The sequence below is a fragment of the Henckelia pumila genome, chromosome 1 (assembly GCF_033568475.1).
Source record: "Henckelia pumila isolate YLH828 chromosome 1, ASM3356847v2, whole genome shotgun sequence".
Classification (NCBI taxonomy): domain Eukaryota; kingdom Viridiplantae; phylum Streptophyta; class Magnoliopsida; order Lamiales; family Gesneriaceae; genus Henckelia; species Henckelia pumila.
The window spans coordinates 163376184-163396406 of record NC_133120.1 but is presented as its reverse complement, the minus strand read 5'-3'; the positions used below and the strand labels follow the sequence as shown (position 1 = coordinate 163396406).

Genomic DNA, 20223 nt, shown 5'->3' with positions numbered 1-20223 from the left:
ATCTCAAACCCAACGGTATACTAAGACATCATCACAAGAACACTATCCGAAAATTTATAAATTCCTTCTCTTGCTTCTCCTATCAAGTTAACACCTAACTTTACCATACAAGTCAATTGTAATCTTTCGGTATATTCGTCTCTGGCAAACCTAGAGACTCTAAATCATCCAAATTTCCGAATGCTCTGAGACTGTACCCAGTACTCATCTCCTAAGCACTAAGCGACAAAATACTATCCCAAGTATTTCTCGATTGCTATATCCAAGTCATCACTGATTGGATTTACCATATCGATTTCGTCAAACTACTGATGCTCGCACACGTTCGATCAAACAACCACTGATCATCTAACCTACGTGGTTCAATCAATAACCATGACTCAGTTGTCATGAAGAACTATTTCCAAACACTTGGAATACCCAAATTGCTCTAATTTCAACACACCCATACTTGATAATCCAGACAATAGCTATTAGTATCTTATCGTCACAAACTCGTGCCTTACTATTGACAGTTGTCTCGTATACTGAACTTAATCAACCTAACTCTGACAGAGTTAGCCAATAGCCACTAGTAGTCATTAGCACAAATCTTGTGCCACCTTAGCACTACCAATCGTTGTCTTGTTCACCCAAGGCAAACATCAAGATAAACTAAGCTCATTTCCATCCCATGGAAAATCCCTACGCTAATTTCTGAAAACATCAGACAACACTTAGCGCAATCACTGGACTCACTATCCTTGTCTCGTTCATTCAGGATGAACATCACGGCCCGTCAATTCCAAAAATAATAACTAACGAATCCCAAAGATTTCCACAATCTTCGAACACTCTCCCGATCATATTCCTTGTTAAGACTGTACAACAATTTAAGACTAAGGTAGCTTACCACGATAACCCACCTGGACAATCACCAAGGTTTCACGGTCATAGGCCATGCTTCCCTCTCATCTCAAATAGTCCTGTACAATCCTCAACATCTGATATAATCCAATACTGATGAAGCCAATCATCAAGGAGTAGTCCTCGTATTCGAGTTGAAGTCTTAAAATAGCATCCCATCCAAGTTCTTGGATGACTCCTATCGCAGGAAAACCCTCATCACAATTCTGATGACAACCCCTAGTCATCGCTGGTAGAAATCCGTCCACCTACTAGATCCACACGTCTAGCAATAACTTAAAGGTTAAAACTTATCTGCTCAAAATACAAACTCGTCAAGGAAATCCCTCCTATACTGGTTCCCATAGCAGAAGACTCAAACTATATCTCTGGCACACCAGACGATATCGAACCATCGATATCAAACCTGATATATAATCCAAGGTCATACCCTGTTGTGACTGCTACCAAATCCCTAGAATGAGTAGCCTTCCCACTGCCAATCCTGAAGCACGAAGGCTCCCAGGTAACCTTTGAAGTACAAAGACTCCCAGAGTAACACTGGCATAGGGTCGCGCCCCATCACGTCTGGTCATGGTCATAGTCCACAACTCTCGGCATATACTGGACCTGGCATCTCGATGAAAACCCATCATCACAAGTCTCAGCCTAACGAAGGTCAGACAACCTGTTCTAAGGAAACAACCTAGAACAAATTCCAATGTTCTAAACCGAACAATACCGATAATGCCTCTAGACGAGTCCACTCATCGCTGACACTATCTTAGTCTTCTGACTAACTAGGTCAATCCTAGGAAAACACCTAGACTAACCACAAGTCAAACAGTCACAGTCGGCCCACTCAGATCCCATGAGCTACAATAGTTGAACACTAATCAACTAAAACCAAGCCAACATTTCGCTCAATCATGCAATCATCCACGAATTGCTGGATAAAACATGTACCATTGCTTCAAATTATGTACAATTCTATTTTATTACAATTCCAAGTAATACAATTACAGTATTCAAAATACAAGGAAATGTACAACCGAACTTGAAATGATACAACCAAAGTATGATGATTCATTATAACTGAAATGTTGTTTACAAATTACATCAATACAGTATTTAAAATCATCGTACAAGTCTTCGTTCCTTGAGCATGAAGCTTCTAATAGACACACGCATCGATGCAAGCGTACTCCCGCCCAAGTCTCTCTACATGTCCTCCTACAAAGAACTCCGAAGAAATGGCACGTGATAGCTAACCAGCTATGCTCTGCGTCAGTGCATGTCAGTCGACCTATTCTGCTCACGATCTACCGTCAGCTTTATTCTTGAATTCAAATCATTCTTTTGAACATGAAGTTTCCCGTTTGCCTACCGAACGCATCGATACAAGCATACAGGCAAAACTATTTTCTGCATGAGTTCAATTACCTTACGCTCGAAACCTGTCATGCCTTAGACACTCGGGGCATTCCCTGGTGAAGGTCTATCTGACAATCTCTCCAACTAAGACTGGAGATTCTTCAGAGTAATGTCATCATGGTAATGACTGTACAGATGCAAGCATCAAGTAAGTCCCCACCAATCCTCTTCCACTGCCTCTGGCATCCGGTACTCGATCCAAAGCTAGGATCCACATGAGTAGAAATCTCAAATTCTCGGACATGATCCATCGCTCCTGCCCGTACTTGCTGGAATCCCAAAAGCCAAATCATTAGAAATCCTGCAGATGATGATAGTCTTCAGGCAACCTAATCGCCGCATCATCACCTCTTCCAAGGTCTCATCAATCCTTCAAGGATAACCCAAAGTCTCATTACTATTTCCCAAGCCTCTTTCATGCATGCGCTCTGATACCAATAAATATAGCGACCCTACCCAGATCTACTACCAAATCAGAGTTAAGAGCATAATTAAGCATGCATTTAAATAAATCGCTGCGGAAGACTTAAATAAAAACAGACCGGCAGAATACAACTGGTTAAACAAATTCGATTATACAACTCAATCGAATGAATAAGCCTAAAGGGCAAAACCTACAGTTAATCCTGTTGTCTTCACTGATCACTGGCTACTCCAAGCTCCTGGTGCTCAATCCTACACCTGCCCCGTCGAATGGGGTATCCAGATACACAAAAAAGACTGGACGTGAGCTCTAAGCTCAATACAAAAGCACGGGTAAAACATACAAATATGATGCATGCAAATTACAGGGTATCCATATCTGGGATAACTGTATATAACTGCTCAGTAATGGCGCCTAGGACATGAGTGGTACAACTCGGGGAGCAAACCCTGTGTACACTGCTCATTCCTATCGGAGGTAGACTGTGTCTTACAGATACCAGTGTCGGCTAACCCGTCGGTAGCGGGGCGTTCGACATCAATCGTCCGAACAGGGTTGAGCAGCCCTACATGGCTCATCTCAAAAGATGTACAGGCACAATATGATATGCACATGCCGCATAATAATATGACACACAAATGCAAACATATAAGCATGCAAAACCCGCTGGCTATCTCAGTCAGTACTTACGTACCTTCTACAGGCAGCACTAGCAGTCCCACTCTAGGTTCCAAGCCTACATCAGCTCTACAATGCAAATACTCATGCATCATTAATTAAACTCTAAAAGCCTTAACTAAGCTATTGCATACTCCTAAATAATTTAAGGAGATCATAGCTATACATGCGTCCGTCGTCAGCCCTTTGATGGCGACTACCCCGCAACTAGGAGTACACCCCTGTTGCAGCTCCACAACCTCGAGCACGGCTCCGCTACACGAACACTGCTCCACTACTATGTCAGACATTGTCTGACTATGCTAGAATATATTTCCTACTCCAACTCTAAAATAAGAGTACCAAAAGCCCTAAAATAGAGCCACGCGGGCGAAGGAGAGGATTTCAGAATTTGCACGAATGAGGAGCTCGGACCACATATTTATAGAACACGTTCGGGCCGTCCGATCACACCTTCTGAGCTTCCGATCTGCTTCGGGCCATCAGATCATCACATCGGATCGTCCGATCTCTGCCACGTGCCAATCCAAACGCATACAACCATGCACCTCTCCAATACACTGTTTGGATCGTCCGAACTGGCTCTTCAGATCATCCGAAGTCACCCCTATGACATCACCAATGACATAATATTTCAGGACAGCTGGCTGGGCTACTAATCGGATCGTCCGAACTCATCGGGCCTCTGATCCTTGGCTCCGTCCATGTTCGGGTCCTCTGAACTCAAGTTCGGAGCATCCGAACCTCCCGAACCATACCCACCATTTTAGAATATCCTGGATCCATTTTCAGACTCCGTTAATCCATTTGGAATTTCCTTAATCATGTTTTACTTAATCCAAACATGATTACACGATTAATTACTTATTAATCGTTAATTCTGGATACGGGTCACTACAATATATGATATATGTGTTTCATGAGTATGTGCTATGTGATTTACCATGTTTTATTACTTTATCACATGCATGTTTTTACACTGGACTGCATCTCGTACGATGTGAGTCATGACAGTTTCCATATGCGATGAGTTTCTCCTTATGGATATGTGTCTGGTTTTGGGGAGGCTCAGCCCCCGATTTTGCTATCACTAGGAGCGACCACAACGGTGGAGTAGACACTATAGTGATAGGGGAATATACGAGTGCCCCGCGGACTAGCTATCCAACACGGTATTATATATTCATGGAGCCCCTGAGCAGACTGTTTTACCCGAATTTTAAAGTCATTTATGTGCTGCATATATTTATATATCATTGCTTTCGTACTGAGTGTAGTCGCTCACGTCCAGTGTTTTGTATATGACTGGACACCTCATTCTATGGGGCAGGTGCAGGTATTGCGCTCGGTGACTTGGAGTAGTCGGTGACCAGAGAGAATATCAGGATTAGCTGTAGGTTTTATTGTTTAAGATTTATTCGATTTGGTTGTATATCGAATTTATTTAACCGGTTGTATTATATCGGTCAGCATTTATTTAAGTTACGCAGCGTATTTCTTATTAGTGTTAAATGCATGCTTAATTATGCTCCAATTTTCCGATTAGTAGTGGATATGGGTTGGGTCGATACAGTGGTACACTAAAGAAACCAACATAAATTTGGTAGGATTTAGTGATGCTGATTGAGCGGGAGATTTAGATGAGAGAAAAAGTACCATGGGGGGTTGTTTCTACTTGGGCAATAATTTAGTACCTTGGTATAGTAGAAAACAAAATTGTGTATCTCTTTTAACTGCTGAATCAGAATATATAGCAGCTGAAAGTTGTTGCTCACAACTCCTTTGGATGAATTAGATGTTAGAGGATTATGGCATTAAAATTAAAACTCCCATAGTATACTGTGATAATTCAAGTGTCATTGACATTTTCAAAAATCCAATACAACACTCTCGAACCAAACATGTTGACATTAGACATCACTTCATTCGAAATTTGGTCGAAAAAGGCATGATCTGCATTGAGTTTATTAAAACTAACAACCAATCAGCCGATATATTCACTAAAGCATTGGATTTTGAGAGATTTTCCAATCTAAGGAAGTCTCTCAGCATGTGTGCAATATATACAGACATAGATGTTGTCTCAACTGTTGCTAACACCTGAGACAACATCTATGTTTGTATATATTGCACGCCAACACCTAACATGCATGAACATTCTAGGATCTTTAGACATACTGCATTCATGCATTCATACTATTTTGTGAAGTGTTTGATACCTTGTAACCATCGAACAGCTTACACTCAGGTTTATATGCAAAATTGTTTTTACAACCCAATAGTTGTTAATTTGAATAGAGCTTTGACTAAATCACTAAGTAGTTGAGGGATGTTTGTGTATTCTATAATATTGTCTCATGTGAACAGTGATTTTGCAAATTCAGAAGCTCAATTTGATGAATTTCTCAATGAAAATCATATTGATCATCAAGTTTGAATAAGAAAATTAGAAGGAAATGAAAAAAAAGCTACCTAAAGGATTCCTTTGAAGATTGTTCCTTTAGTGTGCAGACTACCACTTTTGTTGCAATAATTCTATATGGTTGTTTGGTCATGAAAATTTTCTGAAAATCTTGAGTGTTGCTGCAAGATGTTGCCAACATCGTCGATAACACTTCACTTGTCAACATTCTTTTTGCATGTGTTAACACTTTATTTTATTGTGACACTCTGTGTTAGATATACTTAGGATATGCATACTTATTTTTGTTGTGAATATATCTTGTTGAAAGGTTTGCAGTTCGAAATAAACAAAAATTTAGGGATTTGACCTATCCACTACCTTTTTGAATTTGAAGGTGATTAATTTTGCTCTAGTGGAGTTAAAACTCGATGAGGAGTTTAATTATGGATATTTTATGAATTTATTTGGCCTGATTTATTACCATAATTTAGAAATTTTGTTGCCAAATTAATTTGAAGATTTTTTTTACCGTTGGATTTATTACCGTTGGGGGGGTAATCACTTCGGCCGAGAGTTTAGGAAGTGAAGGAGTCTAGGGTTGGTATTTAATTGTGATCAAATTCTTAAAATATTCATCGTTTCCTTAATTGATCCCCTTCACTCTCTTCTAAAAATTTTTGTTCTCTGTCCTCATATTTCTGCCCTAACAATCCTCTGTTTTTCAATCCCACAAATTCAATGGAAGAAAAGGGCTTCGACTCGCATGATACTTGCACTGAGATGGGGTATAAGGAAGATGTTGCGCACTACGAGCCAACAACGTCATCATCATACCCAGAAATTGAGCAAGCAATCATTCCCGCAATTGAATAGCTTGTGCCTCTGGAAACTATTGCACCAAAGACTGGGAACGCACTGGATGTTGAGAATCTTCCTGATCTATCCCTTTTGAAGGAAGTCTTTCCCCCATAGCCACTGACTCGTCGTTCCAAAAGACAGGCTAGGTACAATCCAGATTTCACACCGTCAAAGCGAAAAGTCCAATCATCACGTCCTTCTCTGGTGGACACGGAGTACTCCTCTGGTGATGATAGTGTTGATGAAGATTTTGAGCTGGTGTCTCGTCCAAAGGCCCAATCTGTTTCTACAGTTTCTGCTGACTCTTCTGAGCAAGCTGCTGCAAGTGAATCACTTGAGGATTCAAACTCTGAGGATGATGCTTCTACATCGATTCCCCCTCCTATAACAACTTTTGTGGACATGGGTCTAGTTTTCTCTGATGATGAAGAATATTTTATTGCCAATTTTTTTAATGATTTAAAGCAAACTAAGGCCAGAAAGTGAAATGCATCTCCGTCTGCCTCTGACGACAAACCCGATGAGGAGATGCTTCAAAATTTTGCTGATAACTGCCCCCAAGATACAGATAACTCTTCCTATGATTCTAGTGACTCCATTGAAGCATCTGATGATGAAGAAGAATATGAGGAATCTAACTCTGAGGCAGATGTTGACTCAGATGTTGCTGACATCCATGACTACACCCTCGATGAGGAATATTTGGTCAGTCAGACATTTTCTTCTTATTTTTACTCCAAGAGTGCTGCAAACGATTGGCAACACTATGCCAATCGAGAATTCATCGAAGAGCGTAACATTGATCTGGAATCATATGGTGCTCAAAATCTGGTAAAATGTTTCCAACTCCGGAACATGTTAGCTATGCTACTTCAGGTATCCCATTTTGTAGGAAGCTTGTCTTAGAATTTTATTGTAATTTGACTTCTACTGTGAAGGACCCCCGATATGTTAAGGATGGGAAGGTTTATGTGAGGGGTCAAATATTTTATTTTATCCCTGCTTTGATCAATGGATTTTTCCATTCCACAAATGTGGATGTGCTGCTCAACCCTCTCTGAATGAGATGACCTCTTTCATCATTGGTGGTCGTGTCACCAGCTTTCCTACTCATCCTCATAAATTGTCTGCGAAAAAGCTTACTCTATGTACTTTATGCTTCACAAGACTGTAGTGAAGACTTGGACACCGTCTTCAAACTCCACCAACGTGACCAAACATCAAGCTTCTATGTTGTATGTTGTTGGAACTGGAGAAGCTTTTAATTTTGGCATACTTGTGTTTGACACAATCCTGGCCAATGAAAATTGTGGCCAAGTCACTTACAAGCTCCCTTATCCATTTCTGATACGCAATGCAGGTATCTCAAGGATTTGAGAAAGATGATGATGAACCTCTTTCTGTTTTTGTGGATGTCCTGAAGTTAGCCCCTGTTTTGCTTAAAGGAAAACGAAAGCTTGATCTCCCATGGACAGATTCAGGTGTTGTGCGAGATGTTGGCAACACCGAACTTGTTATTGTCTTATCTATACCACCCACTTCTAATCTTCTACAGGACTCGGCCTCTATCCAAGCCCAGATGTTGCATGCTGAGCAGAAGATCAATCAAGCTAAGATAGATATTGCTTACTATGAAGCACTACTGAATCAATACAGAAGTCTCCTTGGATTTTGCTCCTCTTCTGGACAAAAAGAGGGGGAAGAAGTTTCTTTTGAAGAGAATGATGGTTCATCTGAGAGCAATCAGTTCTAGTTTTTGGTGGTTTAGTTTGTTTTTTGGTTTTTTGTTTTTTAGTTCTCTCAAAACTTATCTGAATTTGATTTCTTTGTTCTATGCTTCGATCTGTTTATAATCAATATTTATGGTAGTTTGTTTGTTTGATTATAACTCTCTGATTTGTTCTAAGTTGGTTTTTTATCTGCTCTGGTAATATGGGAATTAAGTGTTGTGAGGAGATGTTGGTAACATCCTCGATAACATCTATGCTTAGATTAAGGGGGAGATTGTATTCTCGAATTCAGTGGGAGTTGTGATATGTGCTGAATTGATTAAATGTGTTTTGTTCAAAAAGTCAAAAAGGGGGAGATTGAATGGAATATTTATTTCCTTAAATCTTTTCAAGTTTTAAATTGATTGAGATATTTTAAATATGAATTATCTTGTACTCAATTGATTTATTTACTTAATTATTTGATATGAGATATTATGTATTTTTCATAATATATTTTTATCTCCTAACTTATCAATATTTCCTTATCTTTGTAAATTAAAGATTGAATTAAGGAAACAAGATCAATAGCTTTTGGAGATAAGTTGTACATGCTTAAATAAATGAGATAGAGCTTAAGCGTTGGAGACAGAGAACTCGACTTTCTGGAGTGCTAACACGTTAAAGAGTTCTTGTCAATTTGATGCTTTGTTTTTCGTCGATGCCTTGAAGATTTGAAAGCATTTGTTGATTGAAGATTGTGTTGCTCTTGTGTTTTGGTATCTAGGACCAACTCCTTTTTTTATTTTACTTTTCTACTTTCAGTAGATTTTTAGGGAGTTATTTTTATTGTTTATTTTCTCACTTGTTTTGAGAAAATTGATTTTTAATGTTATTCACTAGTATTATGGATTTGTAAAACTGTTTACAATTTTCTAGTAAAGTTTTTTCCCTGAGGCACTTCACGAGTACTTTGTACTTGTGCTTAATCATTCGTGTGTGTGTTTATTTATTTGTTGCTGGTTTATTCAAGTTTTTTAATAGTTTCGCTGTATGTTATGTCAGATGTTGTCAACATCTGTGACATCTTAATCTGATATTATTTATCATATCCAATATTCCTAACAGATACCATTATAGGGTGAACTAATACATCATAATTAATATGAAATAATATTATATAAACATAAAAAGAGAGGCTTTGAAATTCATAGTGTTATTTCTCTATACGACAAAAATAAATTTGAATATATATTTTGAAATCATTCCATCCATTGTGTTGTTTAGAACAATAACATCATGATCAACTTCAAATCCACTATTTTCATCATTCTATTTTATATAACTGATGTGTAAATAAATATTGTATGAATTTAGAATTTGATATATTGTTTCATTGTTAATAATAAAATACAATCGAAGTCAATATATTTGAAATCCTTCCATCCAAATAATACATTATGCAATTGTGTTCATCTAATTAACAAATAAAAAAATTGAAATCAATAGATTTAAAATATATCTTAGAAAATCCACAAATACAAACATGAGCTAACATTCCAAATTTAATTATTTAATTAATATCAATCTACTATATGTGGTAAACGTTATAATAAATATATATTTATTGGAAAAAAAACATCAATACTATATATAAATTTTGAGACACGTCATATATTAATTGATTTGATTTGTCAATGTTATATTAACGTCAAATTATATGTATGTCCTATAAAAATATTCATTCATTTCTATTATTAAAGAGCAGATAGTTCGAAATCAAAATTAAACTCTCTCTAATGTCTGATAAAAAATTATAGGAAACATTTATCAATTTTTTTCCACTTCATATATTAATTTATTTCTTATCTTCTTCAAATTTTATTTACGTAGTTTTTATTTATCATCTTATACATATATCGCATGATTCCCGGTCGCTCTCTAATTTAATTTGATTAGTGTGATTTATGCAGTACACTCACTAGGTCTGCCCATACAATTACATCAGTTAGGTTTAGTTAGTTGTTTGATCTCTTAAGTTGGTTAAAAAATAGAACAAAAATCCAGTAGGATATATTTTATTTCATACATTTAATAAAACAATTTATATATAATATGTAGACAGCAAATTTGGGACCATTATCTATTTTCGTTGCTGGCGCCGCTGGCAAATGGCATTAACTGATTTTGTCCTACCATATTCGGACAGCTAATATAGGGCCAAATTATAATTTTTTCCTCAAAGATATTTAATTATATACATTTAAATTAAAATTAAAGATTCATTAATTAGATTTAATGAGATTGAGACGATGGGTGTAACTAGAAGAAAATTTTAAGGCTCAGATTAGTTATATTTGAGCTCGAGTTCGATATAAAACTCGAAATTTTATATGTTCTGCACGAATTCGGATCGAATCAAGGTTCGAGTTTTATTTTGGCTCGGTATATTCAAATATGGTCATGAGATACTTGAAAATATAATTTCTTGAAATATATTTATTTAATATATAATCATATTATATTTATTATATATTTATTTATCAGGAAAAAATTGCTTGGAAAAAGTTATAGTTCGACCCGATTTCAAATCAAATATTCTAGTCGGCTCGATTATTTATGCCCCTAACTAAGAACTAACGTTAAGCTTCCTTGAACAAGAAACTATCCTAAAATTTATAATTTAGCCAAATATTTTTTTAAGGATATGATCATGATATTTTCTACCTAATTACAGTTTAAATTACGAATTTACGATGTATTATTGAAACTTGCCCGATGGTGCATGTCTTTTTTTAACAATATTTCAGAAATTTATTAATATTAGCGTTAAGTAGTCATTAATTATTTAATTATATCTATGGGTTAAAATTGAACTACTCAAAATATACAACTTAAGATAGAAAATTATTTTTAGACATATATATATATATATATATATATATTTATTTATTTATTTATTGGTTCAATTCTTGACTATTTTGGTCGCTGGGCTAGGTTGATTATATTGGTTCAAGCTCACCCGAAAATTAAAGAAACGATTAATTTATTTCAACTAGGATGGAAATTTCCGATAGTTCAAAAATATCGATCCGCAACTAAACGGATCGAATGCTTACTAATTGATTGTGCTCGATGAATTTCAAATTTCTTTTAATGGATGGAAAAAAACTAAAGTGAATTTCAATCTACTTTATATCAAATCACATAATTTCAACAATAATTACGATAAATTAAAAATACACTAAATATGAATGTCGTTTAAAATACATCTATTAAATAACTCTCTTTAAATCATATACATCGATCTAATCACAATCTCAAAAATTTCTAGTTCTTATTATAAAAAAAATTATTTTGTGTAGTTATTTTCTTAAATATTGAATATATATGTTACATATTTAAACTAAGGATAAACTTATGTAACGTAAATTAGTATATGATCACGTCCGCATCCCTCATAATACAATTTTAATGTACCACTTCCATATGAAAGATAAGTCAAATTTTACAAAAAAAATATAAATTTTGAAGATACTCCAATATCAATATATTACTTCAATTAGACTAAACCATTCACACGCAACCATCCTAATCCAAAATTAGAAGGAAAATGTATTGGTAAAGTCAAGGTGCACGAGTCAATAAAATAGATGAATGTTTAATCAATAATCATAAATTCGATTCTACTTATTAACATTTCTCAGATGAATTTGTCACACATAATTTGACTAACATGGTTCATTGACTAATGTGATTTGCATATTATTGCATTAGCTCAAAACTTTATCAATAATCTGCTGAAAAATAAGATTGCGGGTCCAATCATCAATATATATATATATATATATATATATATATATATATAAAAAAAGAATATGTACCGATCGAATTTGATATCAAATCATTATATATATATTTTATTTATTTAAAACATTAGCTTGGCGTGTAGGAAACTCTAAACCAAAAAAAAAAAAAAACACACACACACACACAAACACACAACTCATCCCATTCTATATAACACATACATATTCTTATCCCATAATCACAAATCTTTCACACTAATTTGCATTATCCAACCAAATTTAGAGTGAAGTAACTCACAAAGGAAAACGAAAAAAAAAAAACACAAATATTAATTTCCATGGCCACCACAGAGTCAACCGAAAAGGCAGCGCCCCCGCCGCCGGAGGCGAAAACTTCAGGCGATGCGGTGCCTACCAAGTACTTTGCATTGCTTGAAGTTGTGCTGAGATTCTTGTTGTTTGCTTCAGCACTCGTGGCTGTGTTGGTGATCGTCACCAGCAAGCAAACGAAGATTGTTCCAATATCGCCATTTCCGCCGTTTCCATTGGCTTCAAGGGATGCCAAATTTAATCAATCACCGGCTTATATGTAAGTTTTTTACACTATATATACATATATTTCATCTAAAAATGCATGGAAGATAAATCATATTTTTAATTAACCATATAGTAGACATGAACTAGCTAGTACATGAAGTATAAATCAAAGGCAACATGTATAAAAGATTGTATTTTTTGTTCTAATATATATATATATATATATATATATATATATATATATTTACTTTAAAAAATTATCATAATAAATTAATAATTATGAGGGATGATCATTATTTTTTTCTCTATTGATTCATAAGCATAAAACAATTTTGGTCTCTCTTATATATCTGTATATATCAAAAAGAGTTCTTCACTTGTTCTTCTGGGCACTTCTTTGAACAAGATAATTATTTTTTAATTCTAAATCCATATTATTGGAGATTGAAACTCGTTCCAGTTTTTTTTCCTTAATTTAGTCGTTCACGAAAATATGTTACTCAATTTTAAATTTCAAATTCTCTCTTGCATGCACTAATTTGTGCGTTGGTTTCTTTTCTTTTCAAATATTAAATGCTTTTCTTTTCTTTTCTTCAAATATTAAATCCAAATATTAAATGCTTTTCTTTTCTTTTCGTTTTTTGCGGTCGTTGATTTTTCCAAATATTAAATGGAATTAAACAGCTGGAACATAATAATTTGTTTTGATCATTTCTATTAAAAATATTCAAGTTTTGGTAAGAGTGCACTATCGAACTCTATATTTTCTTTGAGTAATGATGTATGTATAACAAAATTTATACATTAGTTTTTACGATAAAAAAAAATTCAATACAAAATTTCATTTATCAAATTTTTATAATATATTGAATATGAGATCTCAAGATATAATAGCAAAATTTCATGATATAATTGTTATAAATATTATTATACATTATATATATATGGTGTATCTTTAGCATTATTCATTTTCTTTTGATATATTTTTTCATTTATTATTTTTTCAATTTAAAATTTATTCTAGAAAAGGTAATAGATTAATTAAAGCAACCTTAAAGATGAATGGCACATATTTCAACCGACGATGAAAAGAGTTTTGAAAAAGGAAAGATTCTGATCTTCAATAATTTGATTAGTTACTGTGCGGAGAAAGTTATTAATTAATGGTGGGATAAATTAATCCACCGTAGCATTACTAAATTTTTGAAAAGATTCATTTTGTGATTGTGATTTAAAGTTGGAGAAGAGATATATTTGAAATCTTGAACTCGGATAGATTCCAAGTATAGGCACAAATCCAATTACTCATCAGCTCATAATTACGATTTATTAAGATACAACTCTGCATGCCTAGCTATTAATTGAGTCGAGTTCAAACTTCAAATTGTAAATCTTTATTTTATTTTGAATTTAAAATGATTTCAATTTAAGTTACATATTGCTTCGGTAATCGCTTAATTTATTTTACAGTAGTTAATTTTATATAAAAAAAAAATTTAACTTGCATTATTGTGAACTTCGCATAAATAATTGAGTTTGCTTGAGTTAACTCAACAAGTATATGAATATATTATATTATTCATCTACTCGTTTAATGGTCCATATATAGAAAGAAATTTTAATAGAATAATATATAATGGGCATGCCCATGCTTAAATCAATAATTCAATAAATTTTTGCTGACGAGAGATTTTTTTAATGTGTAAAATATTGTCATCACTAAAAATGACAAGACAACATTAACAAATACATGTGCACCCAAATATATCACAAGTAAACTTAGGCTTACTCAAAACCTGTCCTATAAATTCACGACCGTCATGGATCCTGTTCGTCGTGGTCGCCGGAGGACCGTTTAGGAACGGGAACGAGTGTCATCACAAAGTTTTAGGCTAAAACAAGTGTGTTAAAAGAAGATATGCGACGATGATCACGACCGTTCTGCGAAATGTCGTTGAAACTAGAATAGCAGTCTCCACAATTGTGACAGGCTGGAAACATGTATATACATATAAAACCAAGGAGTGGTTTTTAAAATTGTTGTAACACTAATTTAGGAATAATGTTATGGGTGCAGATACTTTGTAGCAGCACTCTCAGTTACAGGCTTCTATGCAATCATCTCCACTCTGATATCCTTCTACTCCCTTCTCAAGCCTGGCTACTTCACAAAGGCACTGTCCCATTTCGTCATAATCGACGTTGTAAGTTTCGTTTCAATGCCCCAATCTTTATATATAACGTAACGTGTACAGATACGAAATAGTTTATATTTAGACTTTGCAGGCGACGTTAACAGTCATAAATATTTGACAAAAAAAATTTGGAAATTAATGTGCTGATTAATGTGGCGATATTGTTTCGGTCTGCAGCTGCTGTTAGGAGTCCTGGCCTCAGCGACTGGAGCGGCCGGTGCGGTAGCTTACATAGGTTTGAAGGGCAACTCCCATGCTGGCTGGAGGAAAGTGTGCAACATATATGATAAGTTCTGCAGGCACATTGGAGCTTCTGTGGCCGTTTCCTTGTTCGGATCCGTCGTGCTGGTGTTGCTTGTTTTGCTCTCTGTCTACGCCTTGTCCAAGAAAATACCGAAATAGGTCCGCGAATGATCGCGTGTTGTTTGTTGTGTGCGTGTGCATATTTAGATGTGTTCATTATGGACTGGAAGAATGAAAAGAGCAAGAAATTAAATGTTAATTTTATTTGTTCTGTATATTTGTTGATGTATCATGTACTTGCTTGAACTTCAACTACTGGATTGTGCAGTTTTAATATGTTAACATTTCCATTTATAAGAAAAAAATGTCTGGAAAGTATCTAATCAGTTATCTCAATAAATTTTAAATATTTAGCACAATAAGACTATGCAATACTGAAGTTACTGTCACGCCCCAAGCCCAGCGAGCCTCAACCTCGTATAGCAAGCTCTGGATATGGATCACAGCAGGCGATGAACAACAGCGATTTGGAAATAAATTAAACCGAGATGTGCGGTTGCGTATTGATTTATATAGTATGTTTTTGTATGTTTTGAGGTTAGTATGTCGACGAACGAGAAAGTTTATAAGCTAAAACGCAACGATTATGCTGTGTTTACAAATAGTTCATGCATGTTGGAGAGAAAACAGAGTTTTTGTGCGTATATTAAGTACAACTGATGATAAACAAAATCAGGTCTCTGTTTGATTCCAAAATTTCAATTAGTTAGAATAAATAAATAATTATATATCATTAAATATAATAACGCTAGATGGCTCGAAAAATTCTCCATATTGGTTGATCTGATTTGGTTTGATCAGTCATTATTGTCTTCTAAGTTCTAACACTATATAAATTAGACTCATCCTTATGTGAAAGCGACTGATCTTCACATTTTCTATTGAGTTCCGATTAGCCCTACTTTATCAATTATATACTTTTACCAGAAAATAGTTTGGCAAAAAAAACAAATATACAAGTCTTTGTTACAAGAAGAGTAGTATGACACGTGAAGCTACAACTTTTAGTAAAATAACAAACTCTGGCTGCTACAGCGATGTAAACCTCCGACCAATTAAACACACCTCTTTCTATATAACACCACACATTACATGATTTCTTATCCAATAAACATAACATCTTTCATTTCACACTTAAAACTTATGTTATGCAACTAAAATTTGTCTGAAACAAATCAACAAGAAGAACAAAGGCAGATATTTCGATGGCCGCCACAGAGACGGCGGAAAAGGTGGTTCAAGAGCCCGAGAAGACGGAACCAGCGTCGGAGGCGAAAACCTCGGGAGATGCTGTGGCTACCAAGTACTTTGCATTGGTTGAGTTTGTGTTGAGGTTCTTGCTGTTTGCTTCGGCACTTGTGGCTGTTTTGTTGCTTGTTACTAGCAAACAAACGAAGATATTGCTGTTTCCTCAATTTCCAATACCGTTTACAAGGGCTGCCAAATTCAATCACTCACCAGCTCTTATGTAAGTTATATTTTCGTCCCATCAAATTTAAGACGTGATCTCGAGTACGTAAGATCCAATCGTAACAATCTTTTTTCTCGACTAAATAAAACATGCATGGAGTTTAATTATTTTTTAACTACGGTAGTATGTGCAAACTGGATCGGTCGATGCTGGCAAACGAGTACTGTCCGATTGCCAACATCAATGGACCAGATCATCTTTGCAGATCAATTCAATTGATCTGCAAAGAGATCTGGTCCATTCGATTGTCCTCTGAATAGCCACCTAAAGGGCAGCATCGACCAGATCAAAAAGATGTTTAAAGTGCAAGGTGCACGGAACATATATAATAGTAGATTATATTTTGATTAATATTAAAAAAATCCGAAAAATAAGATATTATGAAATATTACAATATTTGGCTATTTAATTAAATAAATTTAATTTTTTTAAAACAAAATAGATTTTAGTAAACCAATCAAAAATAATGCCTGAAACTTATTTATGATGGTTGTTTCATTATTAATTTAGATTACGTGCGTCTTAATCAAAGTTTATGAAAAGAACATGTCTCTTACGAAACGATATTACGGATTTTATTAGATGTGTCAATTATATCTATATCGAGAGGGATCGAAAAATTAATGTTTTTAGCATAAAAAATTAATACTTTTACATAAATCGAGCTCGGTCGAAAATCTCTTACAAAATTGATCATTGGATTGGTCTCATAGAAAATTTTGTGTTAAAGTTCGTCATGTAACAATAATATGTTATACAAACTTTAATTTCAAATTATTTATCGTATGGTGACTTATATAAGTTTGATAAATATATATATATATATATATAGATTTCAGTATTTTGAATTATGAAATCCTCTCACTAACGTTGTATATGCTAAACAATTGACATAATGTTTGATTGAAAAAATTTTGTTATAATCGAATTTCGAAGTTATACATCATCTTGCATTAAATCTTTGTGCTCGAAACTATTGGCGCAAATTTCAATTTTTGGGAAAAAGTTTTTTAACAAACCAAAGATTCCAATCTGCAATAATTTGATTAGTTACTGTGAAGAAAAATTAGTGATGGGATATTTCCACCAAAGATTTATTAAATCTTCGACAAATTTCATTTTGTGGCTACTACTTATTCATTCTCCAATTAAATATACTTTACTAGCTCATAATGATTTGATCAAGGTACAAGCTTATGTAGCTTAATTCCTGATCTGAATTCGAGTCTTAAATAATTATTTATCTGAATTTAAAATTATTTATAAGCTAAATAAGTCTCTTATTTCGTTAATCGTTAATTACTTAATTTGAGCTTGAATAGGAAGTCATTAATCGAGTTCACGTTTGGAAAAGAGATGCTATACTACCCAGCCGTCCATCTAAAGAATAGCTTGAAATTCTCATTGCTCAATCAAGCTTGACTAGTTTAATTTTATGGTAAATAAAAATAAATTTTGAATATAGTGACAAATCATAATTTTTTGTCCTAAATATAAACTTTATTCCGCCACAAAATTTTGACATCACCTGAAAAGAGAGAGATCACATTAGAAGACACATGTGCCCCCAAAAATATCGCAAATAAACTTTGGACTTACTCAACCTTTCTATTCAAGATTTTGTCTTCACTAAGGACCCTTCAATTGATTGGTATTCATGGAATTATTGGGATATATATATATATATATATATATATATATATTGATGTATCCAAAAAACACAAGTACCAGTACGTAAGGTCTGTAGGCTGAACCTTGCAACGTAGGGTACTTACGTAGCGTAAGGTGAACCTTGCAGCGTAAGGTAAACACGTAGCATAGGTAAGCGCGTAGCGTAAGGTGAACCTTGCAGCGTAAGGTAACACGTAGCGTAAGCTGAAACTTCGTGGATCGTCACTTGCGTCACAAACAAACAAACGTGAGAGGCGCAGGGCGGTTTCCCGACGTAGCCACTCCGACGCTCAAGTCAGCAAAAAGCACAATGATAATCTCCCAAAATAAGAAAGGTCAAGTTAGAGAGAAAAATGAGAATCTATCTTGGATATAAGAGAGACACATCTATTTATAGATGTTTTAGGAGTGCTTCGCGGGCTTGGGTCATTGTGTCTTGGGCTCATAAATTTGGGCTTATTATAATAATTAACAAATTGAGCTTCCATCTCATCATATATATATATATTCTTAAATAAATATCTAGAAACTGAAGTAGTTTTTTTTTTTAGTTGCACAAGCTTTTGTTATAATTGAGATCTCGGACTCGAGATTTCGTCCTACACTTGAAAAACCTTGATGCTAGATAAGTAATACATCACGAAAAATATGGAATAAGAAAAGTAAAATTTAGAGATACTGTTCTCCGTGCAGATACTTGGCAGCAGCGCTCTCAATTACGGGATTTTATGCCATCATCTCCTTGCTATTATCCTTCTACTCTCTGCTCAAGCCTGGATGCTTCACAAAGGCACTGTCTCATTTGGTCATACTGGATGTGGTAAGTTTTGTTACAATACCCCTGCATGTCGATTGTCATACGTATAGCTTCACTAACGTTTTACGAGCCGTAACAATCGATGTATTCAGTAATTTGATCTGTATATTCTCGTAGAACAGAGTATGAATACGATGTCTGTGAAAAAAATCATGGAAACATTGAATGCAGCAAAAATGACAGATGTTTGTGTTTGCAGCTGCTGCTAGGAATTTTGGCTTCAGCAACTGGAGCTGCCGGTGGAGTTGCTTACATAGGTTTGAAGGGCAATTCCCATGTTTTCTGGATGAAAGTGTGCGACAAATACGGTAAGTTCTGCAGGCACGTCGGGGCTTCTGTCGCCATATCCTTGTTCGGATCCATCGTGCTCGTGTTGCTTGTTTTGCTCTCTGTTTACTCCTTGTCCAAGAAAATACCAAAATAGGGTCGCAAATAATCATATGTGTGTTGCGTGTTTGTGGGGTGTGCATATTTAGATGTGTTTCTTGTGCAGTTGAAATACTAATACTAAGCAAACTAGAATCTGTATGTCAATTTGTTCTGTGTATATTTGTTGCTGTACCATGTACTGGATTGAACTACTTAATTGTACAGTTTTAATACGTGCAAACAAAGGCTTGAGAAATGAGAACTATGATATTTCACATGAAATTCAACGATTCATTTCAAGATAATAATGGTGTGCAATGAATTCCTCCAACAAAGACATAATCAGCATCCAATAATAAATCAAAGGCTACTAGCTGATATTTTTCCATCTTATCTTTCTATGATGTGGAGTTAAACTTTACCTTAAGAAGACGTCTTTCGAGCATACTTTTCTTGAGGCTTGATAGCGATTGCGACGATCCTACTTAGCTCCTCCGAAAGAATAATGCAATAGAAAAATTTTACCTACATCATCAATGTGTGAAGGTTTTATCCTTCAAGATAAACTGATGACCATGCCCAAACTCAAACTCTTTCGCCTTATCCTGCAACTAAACATTGGTTTAGCTTCAGCATATCAAACAGTGTATGGATAGCTA

The 20223-nt window shown here is 34.9% G+C and overlaps 2 protein-coding genes across 2 annotated transcripts; both read left to right on the top strand.

Annotated features, from left to right (window-relative positions):
- Positions 1 to 12436: 12436 nt before the first annotated feature.
- LOC140874667 (CASP-like protein 1) lies at positions 12437 to 15512 on the top strand. The gene is made up of 3 exons (XM_073278026.1): positions 12437 to 12790; positions 14816 to 14942; positions 15111 to 15512. The coding sequence occupies exons 1-3, from the start codon at positions 12540 to 12542 to the stop codon at positions 15333 to 15335; spliced, it is 603 nt and encodes a 200-aa protein (XP_073134127.1). The 5' UTR covers positions 12437 to 12539; the 3' UTR covers positions 15336 to 15512.
- An 802-nt stretch (positions 15513 to 16314) lies between these two features.
- On the top strand, positions 16315 to 19846 carry LOC140884032 (CASP-like protein 1). The gene is made up of 3 exons (XM_073290702.1): positions 16315 to 16704; positions 19072 to 19198; positions 19395 to 19846. Exons 1-3 carry the CDS (start codon positions 16442 to 16444, stop codon positions 19617 to 19619), a joined length of 615 nt encoding a protein of 204 aa, XP_073146803.1. The 5' UTR covers positions 16315 to 16441; the 3' UTR covers positions 19620 to 19846.
- The last annotated feature ends 377 nt before the right edge of the window (positions 19847 to 20223 follow it).

Bases quoted from the DNA above. Each gene is read 5' to 3' on its own strand.
- LOC140874667 (XM_073278026.1), top strand. From the start codon at position 12,540: ATGGCCACCACAGAGTCAACCGAAAAGGCAGCGCCCCCGCCGCCGGAG. The intron at 12,791-14,815 runs GTAAGTTTTTTA...TTATGGGTGCAG, and splicing joins AATCAATCACCGGCTTATAT to ATACTTTGTAGCAGCACTCT. The intron at 14,943-15,110 runs GTAAGTTTCGTT...TTCGGTCTGCAG, and splicing joins ATTTCGTCATAATCGACGTT to CTGCTGTTAGGAGTCCTGGC.
- LOC140884032 (XM_073290702.1), top strand. From the start codon at position 16,442: ATGGCCGCCACAGAGACGGCGGAAAAGGTGGTTCAAGAGCCCGAGAAG. The intron at 16,705-19,071 runs GTAAGTTATATT...TTCTCCGTGCAG, and splicing joins AATCACTCACCAGCTCTTAT to ATACTTGGCAGCAGCGCTCT. The intron at 19,199-19,394 runs GTAAGTTTTGTT...TTGTGTTTGCAG, and splicing joins ATTTGGTCATACTGGATGTG to CTGCTGCTAGGAATTTTGGC.